General features: G+C 47.0%; 11 protein-coding genes across 11 annotated transcripts; 6 read left to right on the forward strand and 5 right to left on the reverse strand.

The window, feature by feature from the left end:
- Positions 1–6: 6 nt before the first annotated feature.
- Positions 7–1,254, reverse strand: PICMEDRAFT_126266 (hypothetical protein). Its single transcript, XM_019159952.1, has one exon. The coding sequence runs from the start codon at positions 951–953 to the stop codon at positions 180–182; it is 774 nt and encodes a 257-aa protein (XP_019017312.1). The 5' UTR covers positions 954–1,254; the 3' UTR covers positions 7–179.
- A 762-nt stretch (positions 1,255–2,016) lies between these two features.
- Positions 2,017–4,113, reverse strand: PICMEDRAFT_72288 (hypothetical protein; the record flags this gene model as incomplete). The annotated part of the gene is made up of 1 exon (XM_019164148.1): positions 2,017–4,113. The coding sequence occupies one exon, from the start codon at positions 4,111–4,113 to the stop codon at positions 2,017–2,019; it is 2,097 nt and encodes a 698-aa protein (XP_019017313.1).
- A 371-nt stretch (positions 4,114–4,484) lies between these two features.
- On the forward strand, positions 4,485–8,788 carry PICMEDRAFT_16117 (hypothetical protein). The gene is made up of 2 exons (XM_019161092.1): positions 4,485–5,071; positions 7,262–8,788. The coding sequence occupies exons 1-2, from the start codon at positions 4,916–4,918 to the stop codon at positions 8,714–8,716; spliced, it is 1,611 nt and encodes a 536-aa protein (XP_019017314.1). The 5' UTR covers positions 4,485–4,915; the 3' UTR covers positions 8,717–8,788.
- A 2-nt stretch (positions 8,789–8,790) lies between these two features.
- On the reverse strand, positions 8,791–10,512 carry PICMEDRAFT_72291 (hypothetical protein; the record flags this gene model as incomplete). Its single annotated transcript, XM_019164149.1, has 1 exon — positions 8,791–10,512. One exon carries the CDS (start codon positions 10,510–10,512, stop codon positions 8,791–8,793), a length of 1,722 nt encoding a protein of 573 aa, XP_019017315.1.
- A 328-nt stretch (positions 10,513–10,840) lies between these two features.
- On the forward strand, positions 10,841–11,332 carry PICMEDRAFT_25155 (hypothetical protein; the record flags this gene model as incomplete). Its single annotated transcript, XM_019162383.1, has 1 exon — positions 10,841–11,332. A coding segment is annotated over one exon (492 nt), but the record flags the coding sequence as incomplete, so codon positions are not given.
- Positions 11,333–11,568: 236 nt separating this feature from the next.
- On the reverse strand, positions 11,569–12,774 carry PICMEDRAFT_72293 (hypothetical protein; the record flags this gene model as incomplete). The annotated part of the gene is made up of 1 exon (XM_019164150.1): positions 11,569–12,774. The coding sequence occupies one exon, from the start codon at positions 12,772–12,774 to the stop codon at positions 11,569–11,571; it is 1,206 nt and encodes a 401-aa protein (XP_019017317.1).
- Positions 12,775–13,439: 665 nt separating this feature from the next.
- Positions 13,440–16,063, forward strand: PICMEDRAFT_16121 (hypothetical protein). Its single transcript, XM_019161093.1, has one exon. It carries the CDS (start codon positions 13,485–13,487, stop codon positions 15,984–15,986), a length of 2,502 nt encoding a protein of 833 aa, XP_019017318.1. The 5' UTR covers positions 13,440–13,484; the 3' UTR covers positions 15,987–16,063.
- A 205-nt stretch (positions 16,064–16,268) lies between these two features.
- On the forward strand, positions 16,269–17,657 carry PICMEDRAFT_72295 (hypothetical protein; the record flags this gene model as incomplete). The annotated part of the gene is made up of 1 exon (XM_019164151.1): positions 16,269–17,657. The coding sequence occupies one exon, from the start codon at positions 16,269–16,271 to the stop codon at positions 17,655–17,657; it is 1,389 nt and encodes a 462-aa protein (XP_019017319.1).
- Positions 17,658–18,284: 627 nt separating this feature from the next.
- Positions 18,285–19,304, forward strand: PICMEDRAFT_33852 (hypothetical protein; the record flags this gene model as incomplete). Its single annotated transcript, XM_019162848.1, has 2 exons — positions 18,285–18,599; positions 18,759–19,304. 2 exons carry the CDS (start codon positions 18,285–18,287, stop codon positions 19,302–19,304), a joined length of 861 nt encoding a protein of 286 aa, XP_019017320.1.
- Positions 19,305–20,107: 803 nt separating this feature from the next.
- On the forward strand, positions 20,108–22,776 carry PICMEDRAFT_16124 (hypothetical protein; the record flags this gene model as incomplete). Its single annotated transcript, XM_019161094.1, has 1 exon — positions 20,108–22,776. A coding segment is annotated over one exon (2,422 nt), but the record flags the coding sequence as incomplete, so codon positions are not given.
- Positions 22,777–22,951: 175 nt separating this feature from the next.
- PICMEDRAFT_72297 (hypothetical protein) lies at positions 22,952–24,226 on the reverse strand (the record flags this gene model as incomplete). Its single annotated transcript, XM_019164152.1, has 1 exon — positions 22,952–24,226. One exon carries the CDS (start codon positions 24,224–24,226, stop codon positions 22,952–22,954), a length of 1,275 nt encoding a protein of 424 aa, XP_019017322.1.
- Between the last annotated feature and the right edge of the window lie 168 nt (positions 24,227–24,394).

Below are 24,394 nucleotides of genomic sequence, written 5' to 3' on the forward strand. Positions count from 1 at the left end.
GAATACTTGAAAAACAGCATTTTATTATAAAAGGAGAAATCGATCAAAAACTGCCCGTTTTGGATTAAGAAAACGAATTATTTTGCAGATATAAAACGAGTTATATTAACTCCACGTCAGAAATGTTTTTTGAGTCAGAATTACATGAAAATTGAAAGGATATCAACTTTAGCTGTGACTTAGTTACCTGGATAGTCTCCCAAACATCCACCTGGAGTAAGTTCAAGAGCATATGACTCTGCAATGTAGTACAAAATGTTGTCAGTGTTGATAACGGCATAAGAAGAGTTGTGCTCAGCATAATCAACAAGCTGATCCATGTCCTCGACATATTCAGCAACAAAACCCTTGCTGATACTTTCGATGTGCAAAAATCTGTGGAAAAGGTCAATTCCAGCAAACTTTTTTGGTTTAACAGTGGTAATGTTGCCAATGACACACATATCCTCTAAGGGTTTCTTGGATGTGAAGAACAAATCACAGAGTACTGTTTCTTGGGAAGCATTGACTCTGTGGTAACCTGGGTAGGTAGTTGGGTGAGAGGCACAAGTACCTTCGATATCATCACATCTGTAAAGAACACCAGATTTGTCACCTTGGACAATGTTATCAATGACGCCCAAAACAGTAAGTGGGTTACCATTTTCACCAAACCAGTGCTCGAATGCTTCATCAACACCTTCAGAGATCAAATGCGCTCTGGCAACACTAGCAACTTCTAACAAGTCTTGATAATATTTGTTAATCATTTTAACTTGAGTTGCATTACAGTTCTCAATACTTGGGTAGGTGAAGTCGTCCCAAGTTTCCAAGTAAGAATCAGTAATACCTTCAATTGAAACAGCTGTTGAGACATTTGTAGCTTTAACTTCAAGGGGCTGGAATGAAATTGGGGAGGCAAAAACGCCAGAAGTGAGCACAGAAAGGATAGCAGTAAAAGTTGAGGTTCTCATTTTTGTTTGATATATTTGTTTGCTTGAAGGGTACACTTCTTACAACAGATTAACTCCTTCATTCTTACAAATCTCTTTTGAACTCTGGAACATGCTCAATTTTTATAGTTCTTCAAATTTCAGTCTTGAGGTACTGAATGCCTTTCTTACAAAACCATTACAGTAACTGGCGCAAATCTTTCAGTCCTCGTTCTATAATTCCGAAACAGGAATAGGAAGTTACCCCAGGCTCCTAAATTGATCTCGATTTTAACCTTTTCGGACGACTTCCACCCTGATGGTACCTGTTGAGTGTCATTTTTTGTCGAGTTTGACAGCTACATTCAACCGATTGGTCAACGTTTAAAGAATTGCGTGAGAACGTTGGAGCAATCAAGAGATCCACTTCATAGCTGCAAGCCGAATTGCCCCTGTTCTTGCGTGTGGCTTTCATGAACGTTGTACATGTACAGCTAGAAGCGATTTGAAAAAACCCTGAACTATTATTTTCCACTCTCCCCGCTCATGTGTCCAAACGAGGAAAGAGGACGACGCTGTGCGGGCGCTGGAAGCTTCAAGCTTTTCTCTATTTCTGTGTCTCTGTTTCTCTTCCCAAATTTTCAATGCTGCGTCTTAACCTTCCTGTAATCTACTTCTTTCTGCAACTAGTACAGCTTGGCAAGCTGCGAGAAGAGATTGATCATGCTGGCATAAGATTAGCTGATTTACGGTGCACTCCTATGCTGCAGCAGAGTCATCAAGGTGCATACTATGAGCACATGTGTGTAGCTTGAGTTTTTTTTTTGTTTCACGCTTGAAGTTTAATATTTATTGTGAGGTCTATCATCTTTTATTAACATGATGAGTAAAATACATTGAACGCTTGACTACTGATCTAACTGGATGAGAAAGTGTTTTTATCTGATAATAATTTAATGGACCCACATTATTTTTGATTTTTTTTACGGTTACCAAAACATTAAGTGCGGTGTGCATCTTCTTTTCAGTCAAGATGCTGCTATTTTTTGATTTTTGTGCTTTTCATAAGTGAAGGGGGAGTTCTCCTTTCCTAAAAATTATAAATCTAGATAAATCTGCGAGGAATAGTTTCGGAAAAAGTTTTTTCTGAAACTAGTTTATCGTTTTCGAATGCCTTCCTTTCAACAACAAGAAAAAAGCTTTTCTTGTCACACGTGAGAGTAGTTTCAGTTTCGAGTCTGATTTTCCAATTATCTTCCTCTCTTCCTAGCTCATAGACCCAAGAACTCTTACTCAGGGCAGACAACGGATTACTATTCTCTACTTCCCAATAATTCTTGTTGCACTCACCAAAGTAAAAACCAGATAATTCTTGGTTATTATTAATTTTCGTAAGGCCTCCATCTAAAATATCTGTAATGGACCAGATATCTTTAGCATAATTATAATTGATTGACTTAGCACGGTCATATCCTCTTACTTGCTCCAATTCTAAGGTCGGTTTCATTATGGTTGGCGCATCGAAATTAGGAGCCGGTACCGAATTTGAGTGGTCAAACAGGGGCAAGTTTAGTTTTCCGGAATACAATGTCAGTGTTGGAGTTTCTGGCGAAGGCCAAGCCTGAGGCCAGTCACATGTAGATAAGGCGACGCGCAATCTGTGACCTTTGGCAAGTTTGATACCAACGGCATCAAGGTCAACCTTGGCTCTGAACTTCTCCCCCACTTTGAGTAGTTGTGGAAATTCGTGAGAATCCTTATGCGTGAGATTCAATTGACCCCAGGATATCAAGATGTGCTCACCATCATCCGGGTATAGGTCGACCAGACGGACGGAGATGTTGGCAAGCTCCTTGTCGGAAGAAAGCTCGAGTTCAATGGAAGGAAGACCGACGAGTTCGAAGTCGGCGGTGAAAACGTCGGAATCAAAACACAAGCACTTAGAATCCTCGTACTTCTGGTCGCCTGGAAAATCGCCCTTGAATCCGAACGGACAGTATGTACCTCTGAACATACCATGGGAGAGCATGCCGCCGAACTTCACTGCGGCAGGCTCGGGTGTTTCTGGAATTTCCTGCACCTTCAACGTCAGCTGGTTCGCATCCAAGAAAAAGGACTGGTATGTCTTCTTCTGCGGGGAATCAGAAGACGCCCAGAAGCCCTCTCTGTAAACATAGGAGTCGTCAATAGTGGATGGGTCCTGCACATATGCCGTCAGTCGGGGCAGCTTGAAAGTGGACTTGGTCTCGGGATATAGCCATTTGGCAAACCACTTGCACGAGAGCTGTTGGTACCCGATTTTCGGAGAAGGTTCGGCCATCTCCGGGTACTCGTGGACCCATGGCCCGACGATGCAGGACGAGTCCGGGTTGACGAGGTGGTCGGCCATTCTGAACACGGGGTTCGTGTAGCCGTCACGGAAGCCGCCAACGGCAAGCACGGGGATCTGCAGCTTGCTCCAGTCCTCACAGACCGAGCCGTGTTTCCAGTACTCGTCTCTGGTCTGGTGCTGGATCCACCTGGTGAGCATCGGCTCCACGTCCAGGCGCTCCAGCCAGTTTTGCTTCCAGCCGTCTCCAACAACACGCGGGTCCTGCGGTCTCGGCTGGTACGTGGCCATGGTGGAGCCCCACCACACCATGTCGCTGGCAAGCAGACATCCGCCGCGGTAGTGGACGTCGTCCGAGTACCGGTCGTCCGTGGACATGAGCGTGACAATCGTCTTCAGCGCCGGGTGCTGTCTCGCGGCCACCTGGAGGCCGTTGAACCCGCCCCACGACTTCCCAAACATGCCGATGTTGCCGTTGGACCACGCCTGGTCCACGATCCAGTCAAACACCTCCAGAGCGTCGTCCTGCTCCTGCTTCAGGTACTCGTCCGTGAGCACCCCGCTGGAGTTGCAGGCCCCACGCATGTCCACCCGCATCGACACAAACCCCTGCGCCGCGTAGTAGGGGTGTCTGATCGAGTCCCGGATGATGGTCACGTCTGTCCGGTACGGAATGTACTCGACCAACGTGCCAAAACTCTTGCTTGGCTTCTCCACCGCCGCGTCCGGAAACCATGCGTGCGCATGGATGTAGTTGCCGTCCTTCAGCGGGATCCGGATGTTGTGTTTCTTTACCACCCCGAACCGCATCCCTTCGCCGGAAAGCTCTCTAGTCAGCCATTGCTGATTGGTGTTTCTCACGTTGAATGCCATCTCACCAGCTTTCAGTGCACACCCAACGCTGCCGCAAACCGGCTGTCACCATCCACACACTGCGTCTGGTCCAGGAAAACATCTCTGCTATCACCGGGGTCTCTGACATATATACCTTCTCCGCTTTCCTTCTTACTGCTCCTGTCTACCTAATCCCTGTCAACTGCCCTGCCACCTGTAGATAAACGGTTCTCGCGTTCCGACGGGAATCTGCTCGGTTCCAGCTGCATGGTCGGCTTAGCTCCGTCGGCCCGGCCCTGCCCACCTGCTCGGCTCTGCTCGGCTCTTGCCTCGATGTCTCTATTGGGCGCACACATCCCAGGCGAGCAGTCCATTGCGGTCGACAAAGCGTGCTTTCCTCCGCAATGAATGACGGCGGCAGCGGGTAGCGCAGCAAGTGGAGGATCGGGGGCCGGAAGCCGAGAGGCCAGGAGGATAGGGCATGCAGGCCAGGCCCTTATCGGTGGGCTCGCAACGGGTTGCATGGTCTTGGGGACGCGGGTAGCCACCGTTATCTTGCAACAGTTGCTACTCCGAGGGAGGTACGCGCAGCTAGCGTCGAGGATCGAGCGGGGTGAGACAGATAACAGATAGATAGTGGGTGGCAGACAGTGGCAGGCAGGTACAGGACGCGATAAGGTGCTTCGGTGGAGGGTGGGTGGTATAAATAGGCGGTCGGGGATGGTGCAGAGACGGCAGGAGTTGTGTTGGTGGACGTGGGGACGGAACAGTGTGAGTGGTAGCAGCAGTAACAGCGACAGCGGCAGCGACAGCAATAGCAGCATACACTATTAGGCACACGATGTCTGAAAAACAAGACTACGACGTTGGTGTGACCAACGCGGACGCCGCAGACAGAGAGTCTGCCAGCGACATGGTGTCCGGCGGGGAGTATCTGGAAAAGGGGCTCCCTGCGGACATGGCGAAGGACCTTACTGCGGTGGAGGACAGCGACGTGGCGTTGCAGAAGAAGATCCACCTTGTGAACAACGCGATCGACGAGATCGGCTTCACGTGGTTCCACGTGCAGCTCTTCTGCATCGCCGGGTTCGGGTACTCGGTGGACTCGCAGATGGAGATGGTGCAGTCTGCGGTGAAGACGTACGTTGACTACCAGATGAAGGGCGGCGGGTACCCCGTGGCGACGCAGATCTTCTACGCCGGGTTGATCACGGGCTCGATTCTGTTTGGGTTTGGTGCCGACTTGATTGGCCGGAAAATCGCCTTCAACTCGTCCTTGATCCTCACGGCGCTCTTCGGCTTCTTCACAGGCGGCACGTCCAGCTACGCCATGTACTGCATCTTCATGTTTCTCTCCACCGTCGCCGCCGGCGGGAACATCGCCACCGACGTGGCTGTCTTCCTCGAGTTCCTCCCTTCCAAGTACCAGTACCTCAACACGGCTATGGCTGCGTGGTGGGGAGTGGGCCAGACCATTGCGTCGTTGATCTCGTGGGCGTTCATCCCAAACAACTCCTGCTCCGACCCAACAGACTGCCCCTCCCGCATGAACAGAGGCTGGAGATACTGCTGGTACACCAACTCCGGAATCGTGCTGGGCGCCGCCCTGCTGCGCTTGCTTGTCTTGAAGCTCGGCGAAACGCCCAAGTTCCTCGTTTCTGTCGGGAGAGACGAGGAGGCCTACGAGGCCATCATGAAGATCTCCCGCAGGTACAACAGACCCTGCTCGCTGACCCTTGAGCAGCTCAAGGCATGCGGCGAGATCGAGCAGACCTACTTCGACTCCCGCCGGGCCACCAGCTTCACCGCAGCCCTCAAGGAGATCTGGCTCACCACCTGGACCAACGTCAAGATCCTCTTCTCCAGCGAAGCTCGTCGTCAGGTCCACCTGCTTGATCCTCACCTCGTGGCTCTTCATCGGCATCTCGTACTCGGTCTTCTACAACTTCTTGTACATCTACATCGCCTCTCACGGCGGGTCCACGGGCAGCACCACCTACGTCGTCTACCGTAACGCCACCTTGGACAACTTTGTCGGCATCTTCGGACCCATCCTCGGCGGCTTCCTCATCATGATCCCCCGCGTCGGCAGAAGAGGCACCATGGTCTTCGGCGCCCTAGCCGGCATGGCCATCTTGTTCGGCTACACCACCTGCAGAACCCCGAGCGCCGACGCCGGCTTTGGCTCCGCCACCTACTTCTTCATCAACATCTACTACGCCTGCTTGTACGCCTACACCCCGGAGGTGTTTCCTACAAGGGCCCGTGCCACCGGCGTTGCCCTATGCTTGGTTGCAGGCCGTGTTTCGGGCTCCTTTGCTCCCGTTACCTACTGGTTTGGCCAGCAGAGCGGCTCCAGCGTGCCCATCTGGGTCTGCGGTGCCATCGTCGGCTCCCTCGCCCTCTTGGCCATCTGCATGCCCTTCGAGCCAAGCAAGCAGAGAAGTGTCTAGTTTTAACCTGTGTATTCTTATGCCTCAATTCTGCTTTCTACACCCCCGTGGCCTCCAGCCCCCCGAACCGGAAGCCTCCCCAGGCACGTGCCCTTATTTTTGCCGCACCACTAAAACTTGCCGCCGCTTCGTCTCTTTATCGGGGCAAGAGGGCTCGGAGGGCTCAGGCGACACGCTCGGAGAACCGGTCTACTTCCCGGGTGGGTCTCGAGACAGGTTACTGCAACCGCTGTAGAACGTATTCAGAGGTACATCGGCTAGCGCAAACGGATGCCAGGTGCAACGGCGCAGAAAGAGCGACAGTCACAGCCCCGAGATAAGGGACTGGAGAAGAGAAAGAGGCAGATAATGCTCGGCAGGGAAGCCGAAAGGCTGGCGAAAAGGGAAAAAAAGACGTGGAAGCGATGGAGATGGGGTTGCCATGTGAAAAGCGGCACCTTTGCGTTTAAATAGGGACGGTTTTGGCTGGAAAAGCTGCAGTGGTTGGTCTGGCACTGCTCCTGGTTGACAAAAGGGTGGTCTACAGATCCATTGGTGCGATGAGTGACATTGCAGGAATACAGGGGAACCAGGGGCTGACGCAGGAGCGGGTGCAGCCTAAGGACGAGTATGCTACGGAGGTGACGAGCGAGACGTTCAACAACGGCAGCGACTCGTCGTCGTCTCTGGACACGCTGGAGAAAGGCTCGATGGACTTCAGCGACGACCTGGTTGTGGTAGAGGACTCGGACTTGGCGTTGCGGAGAAAGATCCACCTTGTGAACAACGCGATCGACGAGATCGGCTTCACATGGTTCCATGCTCAGCTCTTCTGCATCGCCGGGTTCGGGTACTCGGTGGACTCGCAGATGGCCATGGTGCAGTCTGCGGTGAAGACGTACGTTGACTACCAGATGAAGGGCGGCGGGTACCCTATCTCCACGGAGATCTACTTTGCCGGTCTGATCACTGGGTCGGTGGTGTTTGGTTTCGGCGCCGACTTGATTGGCCGGAAGTTGGCCTTCAACTCGTCGTTGCTCCTCTCCTCCATCTTCGGCTTCTTCACAGGCGGCACGTCCAGCTACGCCATGTACTGCATCTTCATGTTTCTTTCCACCGTTGCCGCCGGCGGGAACCTCGCCACCGACGTGGCCGTCTTCCTCGAGTTCCTCCCTTCTAAGTACCACTACCTCAACACCTCGATGGCTGCGTGGTGGGGAGTGGGCCAGACCATTGCGTCGTTGATCTCGTGGGCGTTCATCCCAAACAACTCCTGCTCCGACCCAACAGACTGCCCCTCCCGCATGAACAGAGGCTGGAGATACTGCTGGTACACCAACTCCGGAATCGTGCTAGGCGCCGCGTTGTTGCGTTTGTTCGTGTTGAGACTGGGCGAAACACCCAAGTTTCTTGTTTCCACAGGCAGAGACGAAGAGGCCTACGAGGCCATCATGGCTGTTGCCCGAAAGTACAACAGACCGTGCTCGTTGACGTTGGAGCAGCTCAGGGCGTGCGGTGAAGTCGAGCACACCTATTTTGACACCTCCAAAGTGACCAGCATCCGGACAGCTTTGCGGGGCTTGTGGCTGACCACACGCACAAACGTTAAAATCCTTTTCTCAAACAAGTTGGTGATTAGATCCACCTGCTTGATCATCACGTCCTGGCTCTTCATTGGAATCGCCTACTCGGTCTTCTACAACTTCCTATACATTTACATTTCAACACACGGCGGGTCCACTGGAAGCTCCCCTTTTATCGTCTACAGAAATGCCACCATTGATAACTTTGTTGGTATTTTTGGCCCAATCCTTGCGGGTGCCCTGATCTTGATCCCTAGAGTGGGAAGAAGAGGTACGATGATTTTTGGTTCGTTATCGTGCATGGCCATCTTGTTTGCCTACACCACTTGCAGAACACCTAGTGCAGATGCTGGGTTTGGTTCTGCTACCTACTTTTTCATCAACATTTATTACTCATGCTTGTACGCCTACACCCCAGAGGTGTTTCCAACGAGAGCCCGTGCTACCGGGGTCGCACTCTGTTTGGTTGCTGACAGAATAGCAAGTGCATTTTCACCCGTCATTTACTGGTACGGTTCCCAAACTGGGTCGAGTGTTCCAATCTGGGTATGTGGTGCAGTTATTGGATGTTTATCTATTTTGGCATTTTTCATGCCCTTCGAACCAAGCAAGAAAAGAAGTGTTTAGAGTTTTTATTTGTTTCACTTTTTAGATTTTTTATACCTTTTTATACACTTTTCAAATAAAACTTTGGCAATGCGTCAAATCAAAAAGAAACCTTTTTCCTTTCTCACCCTTTTAACGGCATTTACCCAGGAATCACCAGTATTCCATGTGTCGTTCAATATCTTGAGAACATCCCCGGCAGGAAAATTACCACCAAGAAACTGAATTTGAAACCTGTCGTAGAAAAATCGTCTATGTTCTTCAGATATAGATTCACATGCTGCAACAAATAGGGGAAGAATTGCACAATTCTCGGCACTGGAAGCCGACTCTATATCATTTTTGAAAACATCATAAATCTTCTGCACCATCTTTTGAACTACAGAACTAGTTCTCGGTATTCGATAGATTCTCCTGTAAAGATGAAGAAGTCCCGTAAAATAGAACGCATCGTTCGAAGCATTTAAAATACGATCAGATTCCGTAGGATCATCCGGGTTACGAGGTGCAGCCTGGAAATCGGTGTAGGCAGAATTAAGCTCGTGCTCCCACTCCAGTGCCAGAGACAAAATGTCTGTTGGAATCGAGTTTCTATCCACTTCATGTCGCTCTTCTAGCATATTTAGTATAGGTATCAGTTTGTCGAATATTTCCAGAAACTTGATGTCAAATCCCAAGAAAAGATCAATTTTTGATTTCTTTTTCAGTTCAACCTTCTCGAAAACGGGATTTGGCCTATACGGCATTCTAAAATCTTTTGGCGAAATAGCCATCATCATTCCAATAACTTCAAGATATCCTATCCAGCTGAGTAGAAAGTAGGAAAAAGAGTTATCTTCTTCGGTTAGCTGATATTTTCCGTTCGGGAGTTTACTTACTTTCTCGTCATTATCAATGAACCGCTCAAATCCCTTTCTGCATAAATCTATCGTTTCCTTGTATTTATCGGTATCATCCCCAGAAAAGATTTTCTGAGTACACATAAGCAAGGCAGTGACACATACAACTTCACATTTGATCTCCATCGTAGTTGCATTGAGAGAAGAAACAAGCCTGAATATGCCTCTTGATATCAACAATTCAACAAGATGCGGAGTAAAGTTCTCATCCGTCAACACCATACTCCGATGGGTCAAAGAATAAGCGACCAACAAATCAAGGAGACATCCGTTTTCTTTCTCTTCTGCAAATTGGGGGATCAGCTTATGAAATGGATTTGATCTGTACATCTGTGGAGTGGCCGCCACAATGAAATGTGCAGTAAAGTACTTGTAAAAATTGAAAGCATCCTTGTAGTAAGGATGGTCCAAAAGATGTTCAGGGAGTGGCAAGAGTGGAATTTTACTTTCTGGTATGAACGATGCCATTCGATATGGTAATGAACCACCAGAGCTCACATGAACACCCGAATCTGATGAGCCGTCGCCGGGTACAACATCTGCACCAGAGCTTTTCAGAACAAAGGACCCCAAAGTTGTAGTAGACATAGGTTCGCTGTGAAATGTAGACAACTCGTTTTCATTATTGCTCACGGTATTTGTTGATTTGATCAAGGCCATACGCTGAAGTCTTTTCTCATCATTTTGCATTAACTCATAATCTTTTATCCGGACTTTTTTCTTGTTCTCTGCAAGCGACTGGTTCTGAAAAACCATCTCGAAAGAGTATACACAAACCTTACCACGTTTTTTGCATCGTGAGCAGGTAGGCTTGACTTCGTCGCACTTGATTTTGAGCTTTTTGCATCCATTGCAGCCCAATCTACTTCTTGGCTTCACCCCAGAGTAAGCAGATACTATACCCGATTGCACTGCCATGTGTAGTTCCTGCCATAATATGCTATCAGCTTATTCTCTTCTAGCTTTCGAAGTTTGGAATACTGTAAAGAGTCATCAAAACCAGATCGGTCAAAGTATATTTTTATTCAGCAAGTTAAATCCGAACGAAATCATGAAAGCGGTGTACGGTGCACGGATGTGTATATCACCTCTTATGGGAGTTGCGGCTCCCAGGAACTCCAAAGACATCTTAGGTGAGTGAATGGGTAAGCATGATGTAAGAAGTACAAATGGTGGTAGTTGGAACGAGAGACAGAGCAGGCACAAAAGAAAGAGTCTACGTTACAGAATGGCATCAAAGGAAATCTCCACGGTAGGTGCCTCACCTTCGGAGCAACTGCTCGAGGCGGCACGCAGAAATAACACAGATCTCTTGCAGGAATTGTTATCGAAATACCATGATAAGCCTCAAGAAGCCATTGAGCTCATAAACTCTGCCAAGGATCCATCGGGAACCGGAGCCTTGCACCTTGCCGCCAAATACGGTAACTATGAAGTTATGGATCAACTGTTGGATATCGAAGGAGTTGATGTCAACATAAAGGCCACCCTGAACGGTAACACACCATTACATTATGCAGCTGCCTACTCCTTCGAAGATCCAGAATATGCATTGTTTCTAGTTAACGAATTGATCAACTGTGGAGCGGATCCTTCTATCAGAAATAAGGAAAACTTGAAGCCCATCGACATAGTAGGGCACTCGAACGAGCAGATCAAAATGGCGTTGGAGTCTGCAGAATACGCTTCAACTTTCGACCAAAATGTCATGGATATACCTGAGGACAACGACATAGACGAAGGAAGCGATGATGAAGATGATGAAGATGAAGATGACGCTGCTGCAAATTAGAAGTCCAGTCGCCCACCCATTTTTTCTGCAACTATCTTCTCTCCCGCTCCAACTTTATCCTTCTTTCACTTCTTTCATAAATCTAGAAACTTCATCCTATATACTCTATTGTTCTATAACTATTTCTGTGCATATATTTGAAAAAAAATGTGTTTCGAAGTAGTGCCGACCTACTTTGCAGGTTATACCCCAAGTGTAAAGTCATCGAACGTGGAGTCACCCCAAGTTCCGAGACTTTTTTTGGCTCTCAAGACTTTTTCTGTGTATTCTGCATTGCTGGCCCTTTTCTTCCAATCAAGATAGGACTTGTAAGTGTTGCACGATTTGTCCAATTGGATACGTTTTTGAAACATGGAGTACCGACACAAGATGCTATAACCTCTTCCGTTTTTTAAAACTGTTTTGATACTATTTCCGTTTTTCACCCCATCATTGATAACCTCGATGACTTTTGACTCCGGAATGCACACAAGAGATAAGTCACATGCCCTTTTTTTCTTCTCTCTGTCGATCCCTAATGTCCCTGACTTGTTTGCTTCCAACAATTTGTTGTATTTTGCAACGATGTCATCCGAACAGTTCAAAATTTTGAATCTGTGATAGAACTCCACCGCTGTAAAATCAATTCTTTCATTGAAACATCTTTCCAAGCTAGCACTGTTCTTTTGGGCTTTTTCTGCCGGTAAGATAATATAGTCTAGCAGAACATGGCTATTGTTTATGAGATCAGCCACAATGCCTTTGAGTAAGCCCTTCATGCTGACAGTAGTCAGTTTGTCGCCGCAGCTTTTACTTAAAGAGATAGGTGAATCCATTCTTCCAGGTTTTGTCCTCACCTTTCCCACTTGTGTATAAGATGATCTTCCTCTGAGCGCATTAGAGCTCTCTGGACCTTCCTTCCATGGCACTGGATCCAGTTGCGAGAGTTCTTCTAAGCTACAATCTCCACATGGAACCTCGCTAATATAAAGGGCAATTCTGATGTCACTTTTTAGTCTATACTTCCCCAGATTATCAAACTCAACCAAATCACTGGCTTCTTGGTTCTCAAGCTTTTCAATTTCCTCCATAATATACCATGAAAATGAACGTATCGACAAAACTTCGGCATGCAAATCATGAACAAGCTTTCCGCAAGAGTTTTGCAATTTTATATCGGGCACACATTTGACACCCGTAGTTAAGCAAGCTAGTTTCATACTACTTAGTTCCTCTCCGTGCCAATAAACTATACCGGATAGTACCGAAAACTCATCGTTGTTTGGCCTAGCATTAATCAACTGCTTGATTTGCTTATCTGTTAAATGCTTAGCCAACTTTTTATAAGGCAATGCATATGTCCCTAAAACCAACTCGGAGACATTTTGAGCAATGGCTCTGTCATTCATGTATGACTTGACAGCTTTGAGTACACTTCGTTTTCCCAAGCAGCAGCAGAGAAGTATGACACTACATTCGAAAATATTTGTTCAAAGATTGAAAAAAACATGAAAGACAAATTCAGCATGTGTCACGTGATCTTCAAGTGTTAATTGAATTGAACCTCAGTAAACCATGAGCAGCTTTCTTGCTTACTCTGTAACATCAAATGCTCTTCACACCATCAGAATCCGTAGCATGTCTTTTAGCTCATTAACTCGGCGTTAGACATATGTGGTATTTTAGATTTTTCATAGACGGACATTCAAGTATATATTGAACTTTTTGTTATAAACTGAAATGCCCACAACCCAACATACGTTTATTTCATACCAATGCCAATAAGGTAAAGCAATGGCCTCAGCACTGAATACCGAGTTTGAATAACAAAGGCTGTCACCTGTTCACAGCTGCGTATATGCTATGATCGAGTTTGTTGACTAGTGGCTTACGTAACAATGCTGCTTCAACGCCGATTTCCTAATTCGGTAACGCGGTAAGCTTGACTCATTTTTGGTGGCCACCAAAATTCATTTGGCTTAATCGAAAATTTTTCGTCGTCGTCGAGCTAGCTAACCCTGTCACATTTCTTTGTTGTCTTCCTTCTTAACATATTAGATTCTTTCCGCTTGCTCTATTTATAATTCCCACTTTCAACAGCTAGAGAATAGCAACCAAAATGCCTTTAGCGAAGTTATTGAACACTGTGAAAACTAGGTCCGCTCAAGGAAACAAATCGTTCTTTGCCTTGGTTGCATACAGAGCAACTCCGGTTTCCTTCAATTGCAAAAGTGGATCAAACAATTTCTGGAATAAAAAGTGTTCATCCAGATCTTACTCTACCAGATCAACTGTTATACAGTTACTAAACAATATTGGTTCCAAGCGTGAGGTTCAACAATATTTGAAATATTTTACATCCGTTTCACAACAACAATTTGCCGTCATCAAAGTCGGTGGTGCGATTATCACTCAACAATTACCGCAATTGGCGTCGTGTCTTGCATTTCTTTATCACTTGGGTCTTTATCCTATAGTTTTGCATGGTACAGGTCCCCAAATCAATGAAATTCTGGAGAATGAAGGAATAGAACCTGATTACATTGATGGTATTAGAATAACTGATCCTAAAACCATGGGAGTTGTTAGAAAATGTTTCCTGGAGCAAAATTTGAAACTAGTTACCGCTTTAGAAAAGATGGGTGTCAAAGCTCGACCAATCACAGGTGGTGTTTTCAATGCACACTATCTTGATGAGAAAAAATATAAACTAGTTGGTCAGATAGACTCGATAAATAAAGAACCGATTGAAGCTTCAATCAGAGCGGGTGCTTTGCCAATTTTGACTTCCTTAGCAGAGACATCTTCAGGTCAATTATTGAATGTTAATGCTGATATTGCTGCAGGTATGGTTGCCAAAGAGTTTAAACCTTTGAAGATCGTCTACTTAAATGAAAAGGGCGGTATTATTAATGGTACTACTGGTGCAAAAGTTAGCGCCATCAACTTGGATGAAGAGTATGAGGAGTTATTGAAAGAACCATGGGTTAAGTATGGTACCAAGTTGAAGATAAAAGAAATTCGTGATTTGTTAATGCACCTACCACGCTCATCATCCGTCGCAATCATCAATGTTGACGATTTACAGAAGGAACTTTTCACTGATTCTGGTGCAGGAACATTAATCCGTCGTGGCTATAAATTAACTGCTTATGATGACCTTTCAAAAGTAAACACTACTTTGTTGAAGAGTAAGATGGCCGATGAAGTCAATGACGTTGATGAATACATTGCCTCTTTAACTCCAGGTACTTTCCGTTTATATGCGGATGAACCTATGGAAGTTTTGGCTGTTGTCAAGAAATCTTCTGATGGTTCGATTTCCAAGCTTGATAAGTTGGTTGTTTCCAAGTCAGGATGGTTAAACAATGTCACAGATAACATTTTCAGACTATTGGAAAAAGATTTCCCAAATTTGTATTGGATCATTCCAGAGACCGACGAAAACATGTCCTGGTTTTTTGCAAAATCTCAAGGCTCCTACACCAAGCCTGGTGAGGTTCTTTTTTGGTACGGTATTAACGATCTAAACAAAGCCACAGATTTGATCAACAACTTCGTTGGGAACCAAACCTCCACTTGCACAAGCAATGTTTTTGCATCAAAAACTCAAACTCGTAAATTTCATTCTTCCAGATTCAATTTTGGTTCTAAAAAGGTTGCACTTATAGGTGCCCGTGGCTACACTGGACAGAACTTGATCTCTTTGTTGAACAAGCATCAAGATTTAGACGTTGGTTACGTTTCTTCCCGTGAACTTGCTGGTAAAAACTTACAAGGGTATGAGAAGGCCCATATCAAATACTCGAATCTTTCCTTTGATGATATCAAGCGGATTGAAGAAGCTGGGGAGATTGACATGTGGATAATGGCATTACCAAACAAAGTTTGCAAACCTTTTGTCGAAGCTATTGAAGAAGTGAAGGGTAAAGGTAAGATTATCGACTTGGGTGCTGATTTCAGATTTGATGAAACCGGTAAGTGGACTTACGGATTGCCTGAATTAAAAGGCCGTGAGGGTATCATGATGGCAGATAGGATTTCAAATCCAGGTTGTTATGCGACTTGCGCACAACTCTCTCTTGCACCAATGAAGGAATACTTCAGCTTTACCTCCAAGCCTAACATTTTCGGTGTTAGTGGATATTCTGGTGCCGGAACCAAACCGTCCAACAAAAATGATCCAAATTTCTTGAAGGACAATATGATTCCTTATGCTCTAACGGATCACATTCATGAAAGAGAAGTTGGATTTCAACTTGGTAATGGTGTCTCCTTCATGCCACATGTTGGATCTTGGTTCCAAGGTATTGCAATGACTGTGAACATACCATTGAAGGAAAATCACGGTTTGACCGCCGAAAAGGTTGAGGAAATATACAAAGAATTCTACAAGGGCGAGAAGTTGGTTAAGATTCTCGGTGAAGAAATTCCATTAGTTCGTGATATTAGTGGTCAGCAGGGTTGTGCCATTGGTGGTTTCAAACTCAGCGAGGCTGGCGACAGACTTGTTGTTGTAGGATGTATTGACAACTTACTCAAGGGTGCAAGTACTCAATGTTTACAGAACATGAACCTTGCTCTAGGATATGATGAATATGAAGGTATTCCTTCTTTTTAAGACTTTTTAAGCCGTTCTCCTAAAAACTATATACGCTAAATTACAAATTATAAACATGAAACTAAAGCTATCGGTAAGCAATATGTTTTTTCGATTAACTCTGCAACTTCTTCGGTTGAAGAAAAGTACAACGCATGCTGCTTACGTAACTACTCCGCAAATCTGGTCCATGAAATTTTCAATGTCTAGTTTTACCTTACAGAACTTCGAAGAGTATAATGAATTTGAGTTGGAGATGCAGCTGTAGCTTCACAGGAAACCGGAATAACCAGCAAATCCGGCATGTCCAGAGTTATGTTGAACAGGATACTGCAACAGCAGAGCATATTTCCTCGTCGATGTGGACTGGGAGTGGATAACCTGACTCGTGGCTTCCACGCCAAAACCAAGAGCCAGGATGCTTCGAGTATGTCCGATTTGAAGAGCCTACTAAGTAAGGCAAGCGTGAGCGGAGAAACGAAGAGCTATAATGGTAGGGAAGATGGAAGCTCGAGCAACAAGCCATACAAGGGCAAACCGAGAGAGTTTAAGAGGGCTGAGTTTTCATCGGGTTCTGGCACCAGAGATGCGGGTCCAACATCATATGGCAACAAGAAATACCCACCGAGAGAAAAAGAGTTCAAGAACCGAGGTGACTATGCCGATAAGCGATCGAAGTTCAAAAACAGCCCTGGCGGCGGAAAGTCCAAGAGGGATTCTAAAAACACCTACAAAGCTCGGAACGGCTATGATGCCGAGGGTGAGAAGAGACAGAAGAAGAAGTTCCTGTTTTTGGAGAGCGGAAACGACAGAGACAAGGACGCCGCCAAGAGGATCATAGCGATGGCGATGAAGGAGAACGATCGCGGACTAGTGCAGGTGATCAAGGGCGGAGGGGTTGTCCAGGTGGTGAACGTGGTGGATGCGTTCCAGGATATGGTCCTCAGTGAGAAAGGGATAGTCATTGTCGGCAACCGGAGCATCAAAGCAGATGACGCGGAAAAGCACGGTCTCGTGGTCGGCAGCAAGCTGCTGATCCTCAAGGTTGTCGAGAGACAGCTGGCGATCAAGCAGTACGGCGAGTACTTGAGCGAGCAGGTTGTGGAGAAGCTCAAGCTGAGCCGCAGCAACATACTCGACAAGCAGAAGAAGAAGAAGGACGACGGCAGCAGCGGCGAGCTGAAAGTTGTGCAGATTGCCTGGAACATCAACCTGAACGACTTGACGGGCCAGAAGAAGTTCGAGATCGAGAACCACCTCAAGAAGGGCAGCGACGTCGACATCGTCTTCGACGAGCGCAGCTTTTTGGACAAGGACAACCACGGCTCCCACGGCGGCGCCAGCGGCGCCGACAGCGCCAGCGCCGACAAGATGGAGGTCTACAGCAAGCGGCGCAAGGAGCTCAACGACGTCGAGCGGGCTCTTCGCAGCAAGATGCTGGCGATAGTCGAGGCCAACCTCCACGAGCTGCAGGGCCTCCCCGAAGCCAACGTGCTGCCGAAGAAGGGCTTCCTCGAGAGCCGCTTGCTGCTGCGGGTGAAGGGCATCGAGCGCCCCGACGCCGACACCGACCGGGACGACAAGCGGGAGAAGCGCAGGCAGGAGAAGGCCCTCAAGGCCGAGAAGATCAGACAGCGCCGGGAGGAGAAGGAGCGTCTTGCCCGCCAGACCCTGAAGGAGTTCACTCTCTAGTCGCCCACACCTGTACATAGGACGTGTAGATAGCCAGGTAGACGTAGGAGCACAAGACATGATGAGATCATCCACACGGCGGCCTGAACGGGGCAATAGAGCGGGCCCGATCGAGAAGGCGGAGGTGAAAAAAAGAAGAAAATTCTTCGGCCCCCATTCACCGAGAGCGAAGCGAGAGGAGGAGGAGGAGGAGGAGGAGGGAGGAGGAGGTAGAGCAAAGAGGCCGGGTTGTGGTGCCGTGACGAGGTGTGGAGGAGGCGTCTGGTTCCCATCATCAACGACAGGCTTGACCGCAGAGAAGCATTTGGCACGACGACCCGAGGAGACAGAGCCCGAGATTCAGAGGCGCATTCCGGAACCGCTGCAGACATAGTAAGAACCATTGAAACAAGCAAGGAGACACTTCCTTGAGTGCACACGAACGAACACACCCGTCGTCCCCTATGCTAGCTGGTTTACGCTGAGCACACACACACACACACACACACACACAGACACACACATCCTCACAGACACACACCGTAGGCTGAGTTTCTGTCTTTCCTGGCCATCTACTTTTCACGAGGAAGCAACACAGACAAACAAGGATCCACGGACCAAGCAAAGAGAGACCAACCGACCACAGCCATGTCGCAGACACTCGAAATAGACTACGAGGCGCTCCCGGACAACTCGCCGCTGGTGTCGCAGTTGCTGGCGGGCGCCTTTGCCGGCGTGATGGAGCACACAATCATGTTCCCGATCGACTCGATCAAGACCCGGATGCAGACGCTCAAAATCAAGTCCACCGACGGCATAATAGCTTCGTTCTCCAAGATCAGCGCCTCCGAGGGCGCCTTTGCGCTCTGGCGGGGGGTGTCGTCTGTTGTTCTAGGCGCCGGCCCGGCCCACGCCATCTACTACCTGGTGTTCGAGACCACGAAAACCGCCCTGTGCAACAACGTCTTGAGCCAGCGCCGTCGGGCCAGCGCCGCCCACACCTCTGCGCACGCAGCTAATGACACTAACGATAACGACCAAACAACACGTACCTCTAACGAGCCACCTAATGAAGATACCCCGAACATCAACAACATATCGAACTTCATCGTCACCAACGAGAAGCATCCGTTGATTGCCAGCGTCAGTGGTGTTGCGGCAACCATCACGTCCGATGCCTTGATGACCCCCTTTGACGTGGTCAAGCAACGAATGCAGAACAACAACAACACACACACCTTCAGGTCGATATACAAAACCTCCTCCCACATCTACCGCACAGAGGGCCCCAGAGCCTTCTTTGTCAGTTACCCCACCACCTTGATCTTGAGCATCCCCTTTGCTGCCTTGAACTTCGGCATCTACGAGTTCTCCTCTGACAGACTCAATCCGGACCAGCACTACAACCCAATCATCCACTGTGTCAGCGGAGGCATCTCGGGGGCCTTTGCAGCAGCCATCACCACGCCCTTGGACTGCATCAAGACCGTCCTCCAGACAAAGAGCATACCGGAGGCCCACGGCTTGGTGTCTGCCGCCAGAGGACTTTACCTCCAGGGCGGGATCCACTCCTTCACAAGGGGCCTAAAGCCCAGAGTCGTCTTCAACGTGCCGGCCACTGCCATCAGTTGGACAGCCTACGAAATGGCAAAAGCCTACCTACTGTAATTAGAGGATACCGGCCCTGTGCCGATATCGATTGGAAACTAGATTTCTTTTCCTTTTGTGACCATATATTTACCTCCTTATTTATTAAATGTTTTCTCTCCTTTTTTTCCCCGTCTCTCCCCCCTTCTCTCCCCCCTCCCCCCTCCTTTACCTTTACTTTTGCTACCTGATTACTTGTACATACATCCTGTATAGTGATTATCTACTGCATTCTCATCTATTGTTACTATAAAAACAACTTTCAATACAAAACGCAATCTACATACCCGGACCTCTCTCCCCCCCTCTCGCTCCCTCTCTCACCCCTCTCTCGCCTCCTTCTCTCGTCTAGAAGATCTTGGTGGCGAAGAAGGAGAACGTCACCGAGACGGCGATGAACCCGATAAAGTTGAAAAACGCCATTCTCGAGTAGATCCGCTCCTCCTCCTCAGTTCTGAAGGAGGCAAAGATCTTCCGAAGACTTTCAAACATGTTCATCTTGCACAATTACTCACCCTGCTCCGCAACTGACCACGCAAAACGTTTCCTTCTTCCCATCCACCATGCCGTCCCGGCCCAGCCTCTTGGCTTCTCCGATTCATGTTGCCTCCCGCTGCCCCTTAACGACGAAATCGCCGAGGCGCCCTCGTCCCCCTGCCACTGCCGCCGACGCGTCGATTGCGCCCATCGACCCAGATTTTAGTTTTTTCCCGTCACTCTTATCGGCCCTCCGATACCGCATCTCGCAAACCAAACCGGCTCGGCTCTGGGGGCTGCGTTCACCATCTGTGGCTGCTGCCCTAGGCGGCTCCTGTATTTGGATGGATGCATCTACACGTCCTCTTCTTCACGGAAAAATCGTTACAGTGTGGTGTTGCAAACAACAAGAGCTGCTCTGCCACAAGAAACATTGCAATGAAACAGGGCGCCTTACACAGAGAATGGTCGTTATGGAACCAGATTGTCTTGGGCCAGGCGGCTCCGCAAGACACCACCCAGAGAAAGGACGTCTCGGGGATCTCCGCTGAGGGCGAAAAGGAGGGATATGAGGAAGATGGTGCAAAGGAGGGCTATACAGAAAAGGCGGAAGGCATGTACTCACCCTACGTGGGAGAAAGGGGACAGGACGCTGGAGAGAAGGGCCGGCTTGGTGCAGGGCCTTTGGCGCTGGCCACGAAGAAGAAGGTCATGAAGTTTGCGCTGCTCTGGATACCGGTCTTCGTGTGTATCAGGTATCTTCTGATCAACGATGTTTTCAGCTTCAAGCCATTTGAGCCATGCTCCATGTCGAAGATGCAGGCCGTTCCGCTTGTGGACGACGAACCGGTTTTCTCGCTCCACAACGTCTTGGACCCGCTCTTCGGCATCGAGGAAGTCAATGCCACGCTGCCTCACGAGGTCATTGACATACCGCTAATGCCCTACTCCAACGTCTCTTCCCCGGTGTACTCGTCCAAGCTGCTAAACCACACTTTTGCGCTTTCCTGGAACAAGCCAGCCAAGGTGCAATACACCCCTCCACCGTCGAACATCACCTACAACAGAATCGTGCTCACCCTCGACACCACCGTCCAGGGAGTACAGTACGACAGACTGCTCCACGTCTACTTGGCTGACACCGAGATCTGGAGATCCTCCACTATCGAGCCTGCAGGCAAGTTGTCTCATTCCTACTCCCAAAAGGACGTCACGCTCTACTCGTCTCTCTTCAAAGAGGAGGGAAATTTGCTGGTTCAGTTGGACAACTTGGTCACCTCCAAACTCACCGGTGCGTTTAACGTCACTATTAACGCTCTGTTTTTCAATGACCCAGAGGGCTCCAAAGAGGCAAAGGACCATTTCGGCGGTTCAAACAACTCGTACCCAACGTTTGTTCCATTAACGCCATCCACTGTGGGCGACCATGTTCCCCCAATCGTGTACTACCCAGACTCTCCGCTCTCCAACATCAAGCTGCCGGCAGTCAACTACAACACAACCAAGTTGGCATTGCTTGTGTCCACTTCCGGTAACGCAGCCGAGGAATTTTGGTTCTCCAACGTCGTGGACCAGTACAAGGACTACTTCCTTGCCCACAATCGCCATTTTTACGGCCATGGCTCTTGCAGAGTCATCAACGTCTACGTCAACGGCATCAGAGTCCACTCTACAAATCCAAAACCATACGTTTTCTCCGGCGGCGTCTCGCCAACACTTTGGAACCCAATTGTTTCAACCGGCAGTTTCGACCTCGTGCCTTACTTTGTTGACTTGACCCCAATCTTACCTTTGTTATGGGAATCTCCTTCTTCTGTTTTGGACATCGAAATAACCAACTGTATTGACGATGATGAAAAGACAGTCGTCAAGTCAGGCATTGGCTCCAACTGGATTACCTCAGCTTCCTTAGCAGTATGGGAAGATGAAACTGTCGATGACTCCTTTGGTACCTTGGAATCTATCGACAATACAACAGCCATCAAAAGCTTTGCCATTGCTCCTCCTTTCTCGGGGATTTTAACTCAGATTTTGAAAGCCTCATACCAAAATGCTCTATTAAGTAACATCACCTACGTTTACAAGGATGGAACCCAAGCAACGAACGTTACCTCTTATGAAAGTAGCGCCAACCAAACCTCATTGATTCTTATCACTAAGTTCGGTGACTCTCAGTCCGACTTATCAGTTTTGAAATCCAACCTTTCTGTCTCTCAACTAGATCCATTAACTTTTGAGCCAATCAAGGATTTCACAATGTTGACTAACAACACCTTGAAGAACAAGCTCAAGTTCCTACCACCAGTCACATCCACCGAAGAGGACGGAGTGGCTGACACCGATATTTCCTTCACTACCAACCTTACTGTTAAGTTCAATATTGGCCTATACTCTGGCCTTGATCCTATGTTTGAAATCAAATCAAAGGAAAATGGTACAGCTAACTTCACGATATCATCAGCTGGTAATCATGGAACAGGTACCATGTTACATAACTATACACTCTCTAAAGCTGATGGATCCTTGTATTCCAGAGTTGCGTTAGCCGACAACGGGACTATTGTTTATGACAATATCACAGAGACAGTTTCCTCATTACAAAATGAAGAGGAAACTGCCAGTACCACAATCCTTTCTTATTTCTCAAAGATTGCTGAGCTGGATTGGTTAACTCAAGAAGAAATCAATGAGATTGGATATTTTTTGAACGACCAAGAAACTACTGAGCTTGTTAATCTTTTAGATAATTGCCCCATCTCTGAAGTTTGATGAATTGTTGGTCCGCCACTTACTTTATTAATTAATTTACACTGAACTTCTTTCTTTCTTTGTCTATCCTAATTTTTCTTACGATAGCTCCTATTATTGAACTTTAACTTTGAGCCATCATGCAACCTTTTGTTTTTTATTGTTTGATATATCATATCAATTAGAATTGTTTGTATATTCACTTTTCTGTACATGTTTTACCAATGAACAAAAGTTCTTCCTAAAATAATGTCGACGCTAAAGCCACTATAACAGTTTATGTGTAGTGATTTCGAATCACACTTTGACGTCTTGTATCATTTTAGGCGTCGACTATTTTTGCCGGCACCTCAAAAAAGTTAGACCCACAGATTTTGATTACTTTGATTATTATAAAGAGAGGAGAGCGCATTGAACATGAAAATAGATTTTTAAAAAGGCATCTAAACGTGTCTCGAACCGAACGAGTTGGAGGAATGACTAGACGTAAAACTAGATTTTTTGTGTGACAAAAAAACGTTGTCAGATTTGTGTTTAATTCCGGAATCATGAATACTACCGTTCTGTGAATGCTTATCCAAATCTTTGGTATAGAGCTCCACCTCTTTCCAAAATTCCTCGTCAGTTTTAGCGGAAGATTCCATGCCCTTCATTTGATAGTCACCAATTATCTGCTTCTCTGGATCAGCTGTCATACCAGGAAAGCTTTCTGAATCACTCAGTGATGATTTTGGGTAATAGTCCAGTGGTGATTCGGCAAGTGTTTTATTATCATCACTTGATGGATATGGGGAATACATATCGACGGTCGAGCTTGGAGTACTGTTAGACACCGAAGAGTTTGCCCACATAGTAGTCAGTGGCAATGAAATTGTAATGAGTGCTGTACCAAGAGCAGAAAAAGATTGTGAAGAGTATTGATCTGTTTCAGAAAAGGCATTAAAGGATATGAGAATCAATACGGTTGGGATAATCATTGTCTGGAATGTCATCACAAATAAAATATGAAATAGATTGAACTGTGTCAATCCTAGATAACGACGGGTCCGAATTGCGACACCAAGTTTCAATAGCAGCATAAAGCAAATTGCACACGACGAGGTGACAAACAAAATCAAAGGCGTATTAACCAAGTAGCCGGGTCTGCTCGAGCTCGGATTCAAAAACGTAATATTTGAGTACACCATGTACATGAAATACATGACAACCGACGCAAGGCCAAGGGAAGCCGAAAGAGCGGTAGCAACATAGCCCAATCTTTTCAAATGTGTTTGTGGAGACTCAAAAATGATATAAACTTGATAGCAAAAGGAGATTTCCACTAATGCAATTAAAATGACATATAAGACGTTGGCCGCAATTGAAATATTGCTTGCCAAAGTATCAACATTCTCATACATTGAAAACGAGAAGGCAATGGTATTGTAATATTTTGTCAAAGTAACTGAAAATAGACACGATTGCAAGAATAGAATACACAAGCATGCTGTGTTCAAGATGAAAATAGGAGACCTTTTGTTTTTAGTGACTAAGAAATTAACGGGAAGAGCTATGGCCGAAAGCCCTATTCGTGTGCCAAACACTATTGCCAAAACAACAATGGTTTTCAAATATTCATCTAAATCTGCAAAAGTCACCGAATTAAGCCCATCAATTGTGGTATAATTCAAGACAATATTTCCCGGGTCTTCTGGTAGCTTACTAAGGTAGTCTGACATGCTCGATCTCGATGCAACCCAGACAATTACAACATTTTGAATTATGATTTCAGTTAAGTATGTAAGGGTTTCTTTATATTCATTAAAAAATCAAGGCCAGAGAGGGTTGTTTTATAGTTACCTGAGTCCTGATAGTGCACAAAGGCCTAAAGTGGGGAAAACCAGAAA

The sequence above is a fragment of the Pichia membranifaciens genome (genome assembly GCF_001661235.1).
Source record: "Pichia membranifaciens NRRL Y-2026 unplaced genomic scaffold PICMEscaffold_3, whole genome shotgun sequence".
NCBI lineage: Eukaryota > Fungi > Ascomycota > Pichiomycetes > Pichiales > Pichiaceae > Pichia > Pichia membranifaciens.

What these genes read in the sequence shown, in the direction of transcription:
- PICMEDRAFT_126266 (XM_019159952.1), bottom strand. Translation starts at nt 953, where the DNA reads ATGAGAACCTCAACTTTTACTGCTATCCTTTCTGTGCTCACTTCTGGC.
- PICMEDRAFT_16117 (XM_019161092.1), top strand. Translation starts at nt 4,916, where the DNA reads ATGTCTGAAAAACAAGACTACGACGTTGGTGTGACCAACGCGGACGCC. An exon ending in CGGTGGAGGACAGCGACGTG is followed by an intron (nt 5,072 to 7,261) that starts GCGTTGCAGAAG and finishes GACTCGGACTTG; the next exon opens with GCGTTGCGGAGAAAGATCCA.
- PICMEDRAFT_16121 (XM_019161093.1), top strand. Translation starts at nt 13,485, where the DNA reads ATGCCTTTAGCGAAGTTATTGAACACTGTGAAAACTAGGTCCGCTCAA.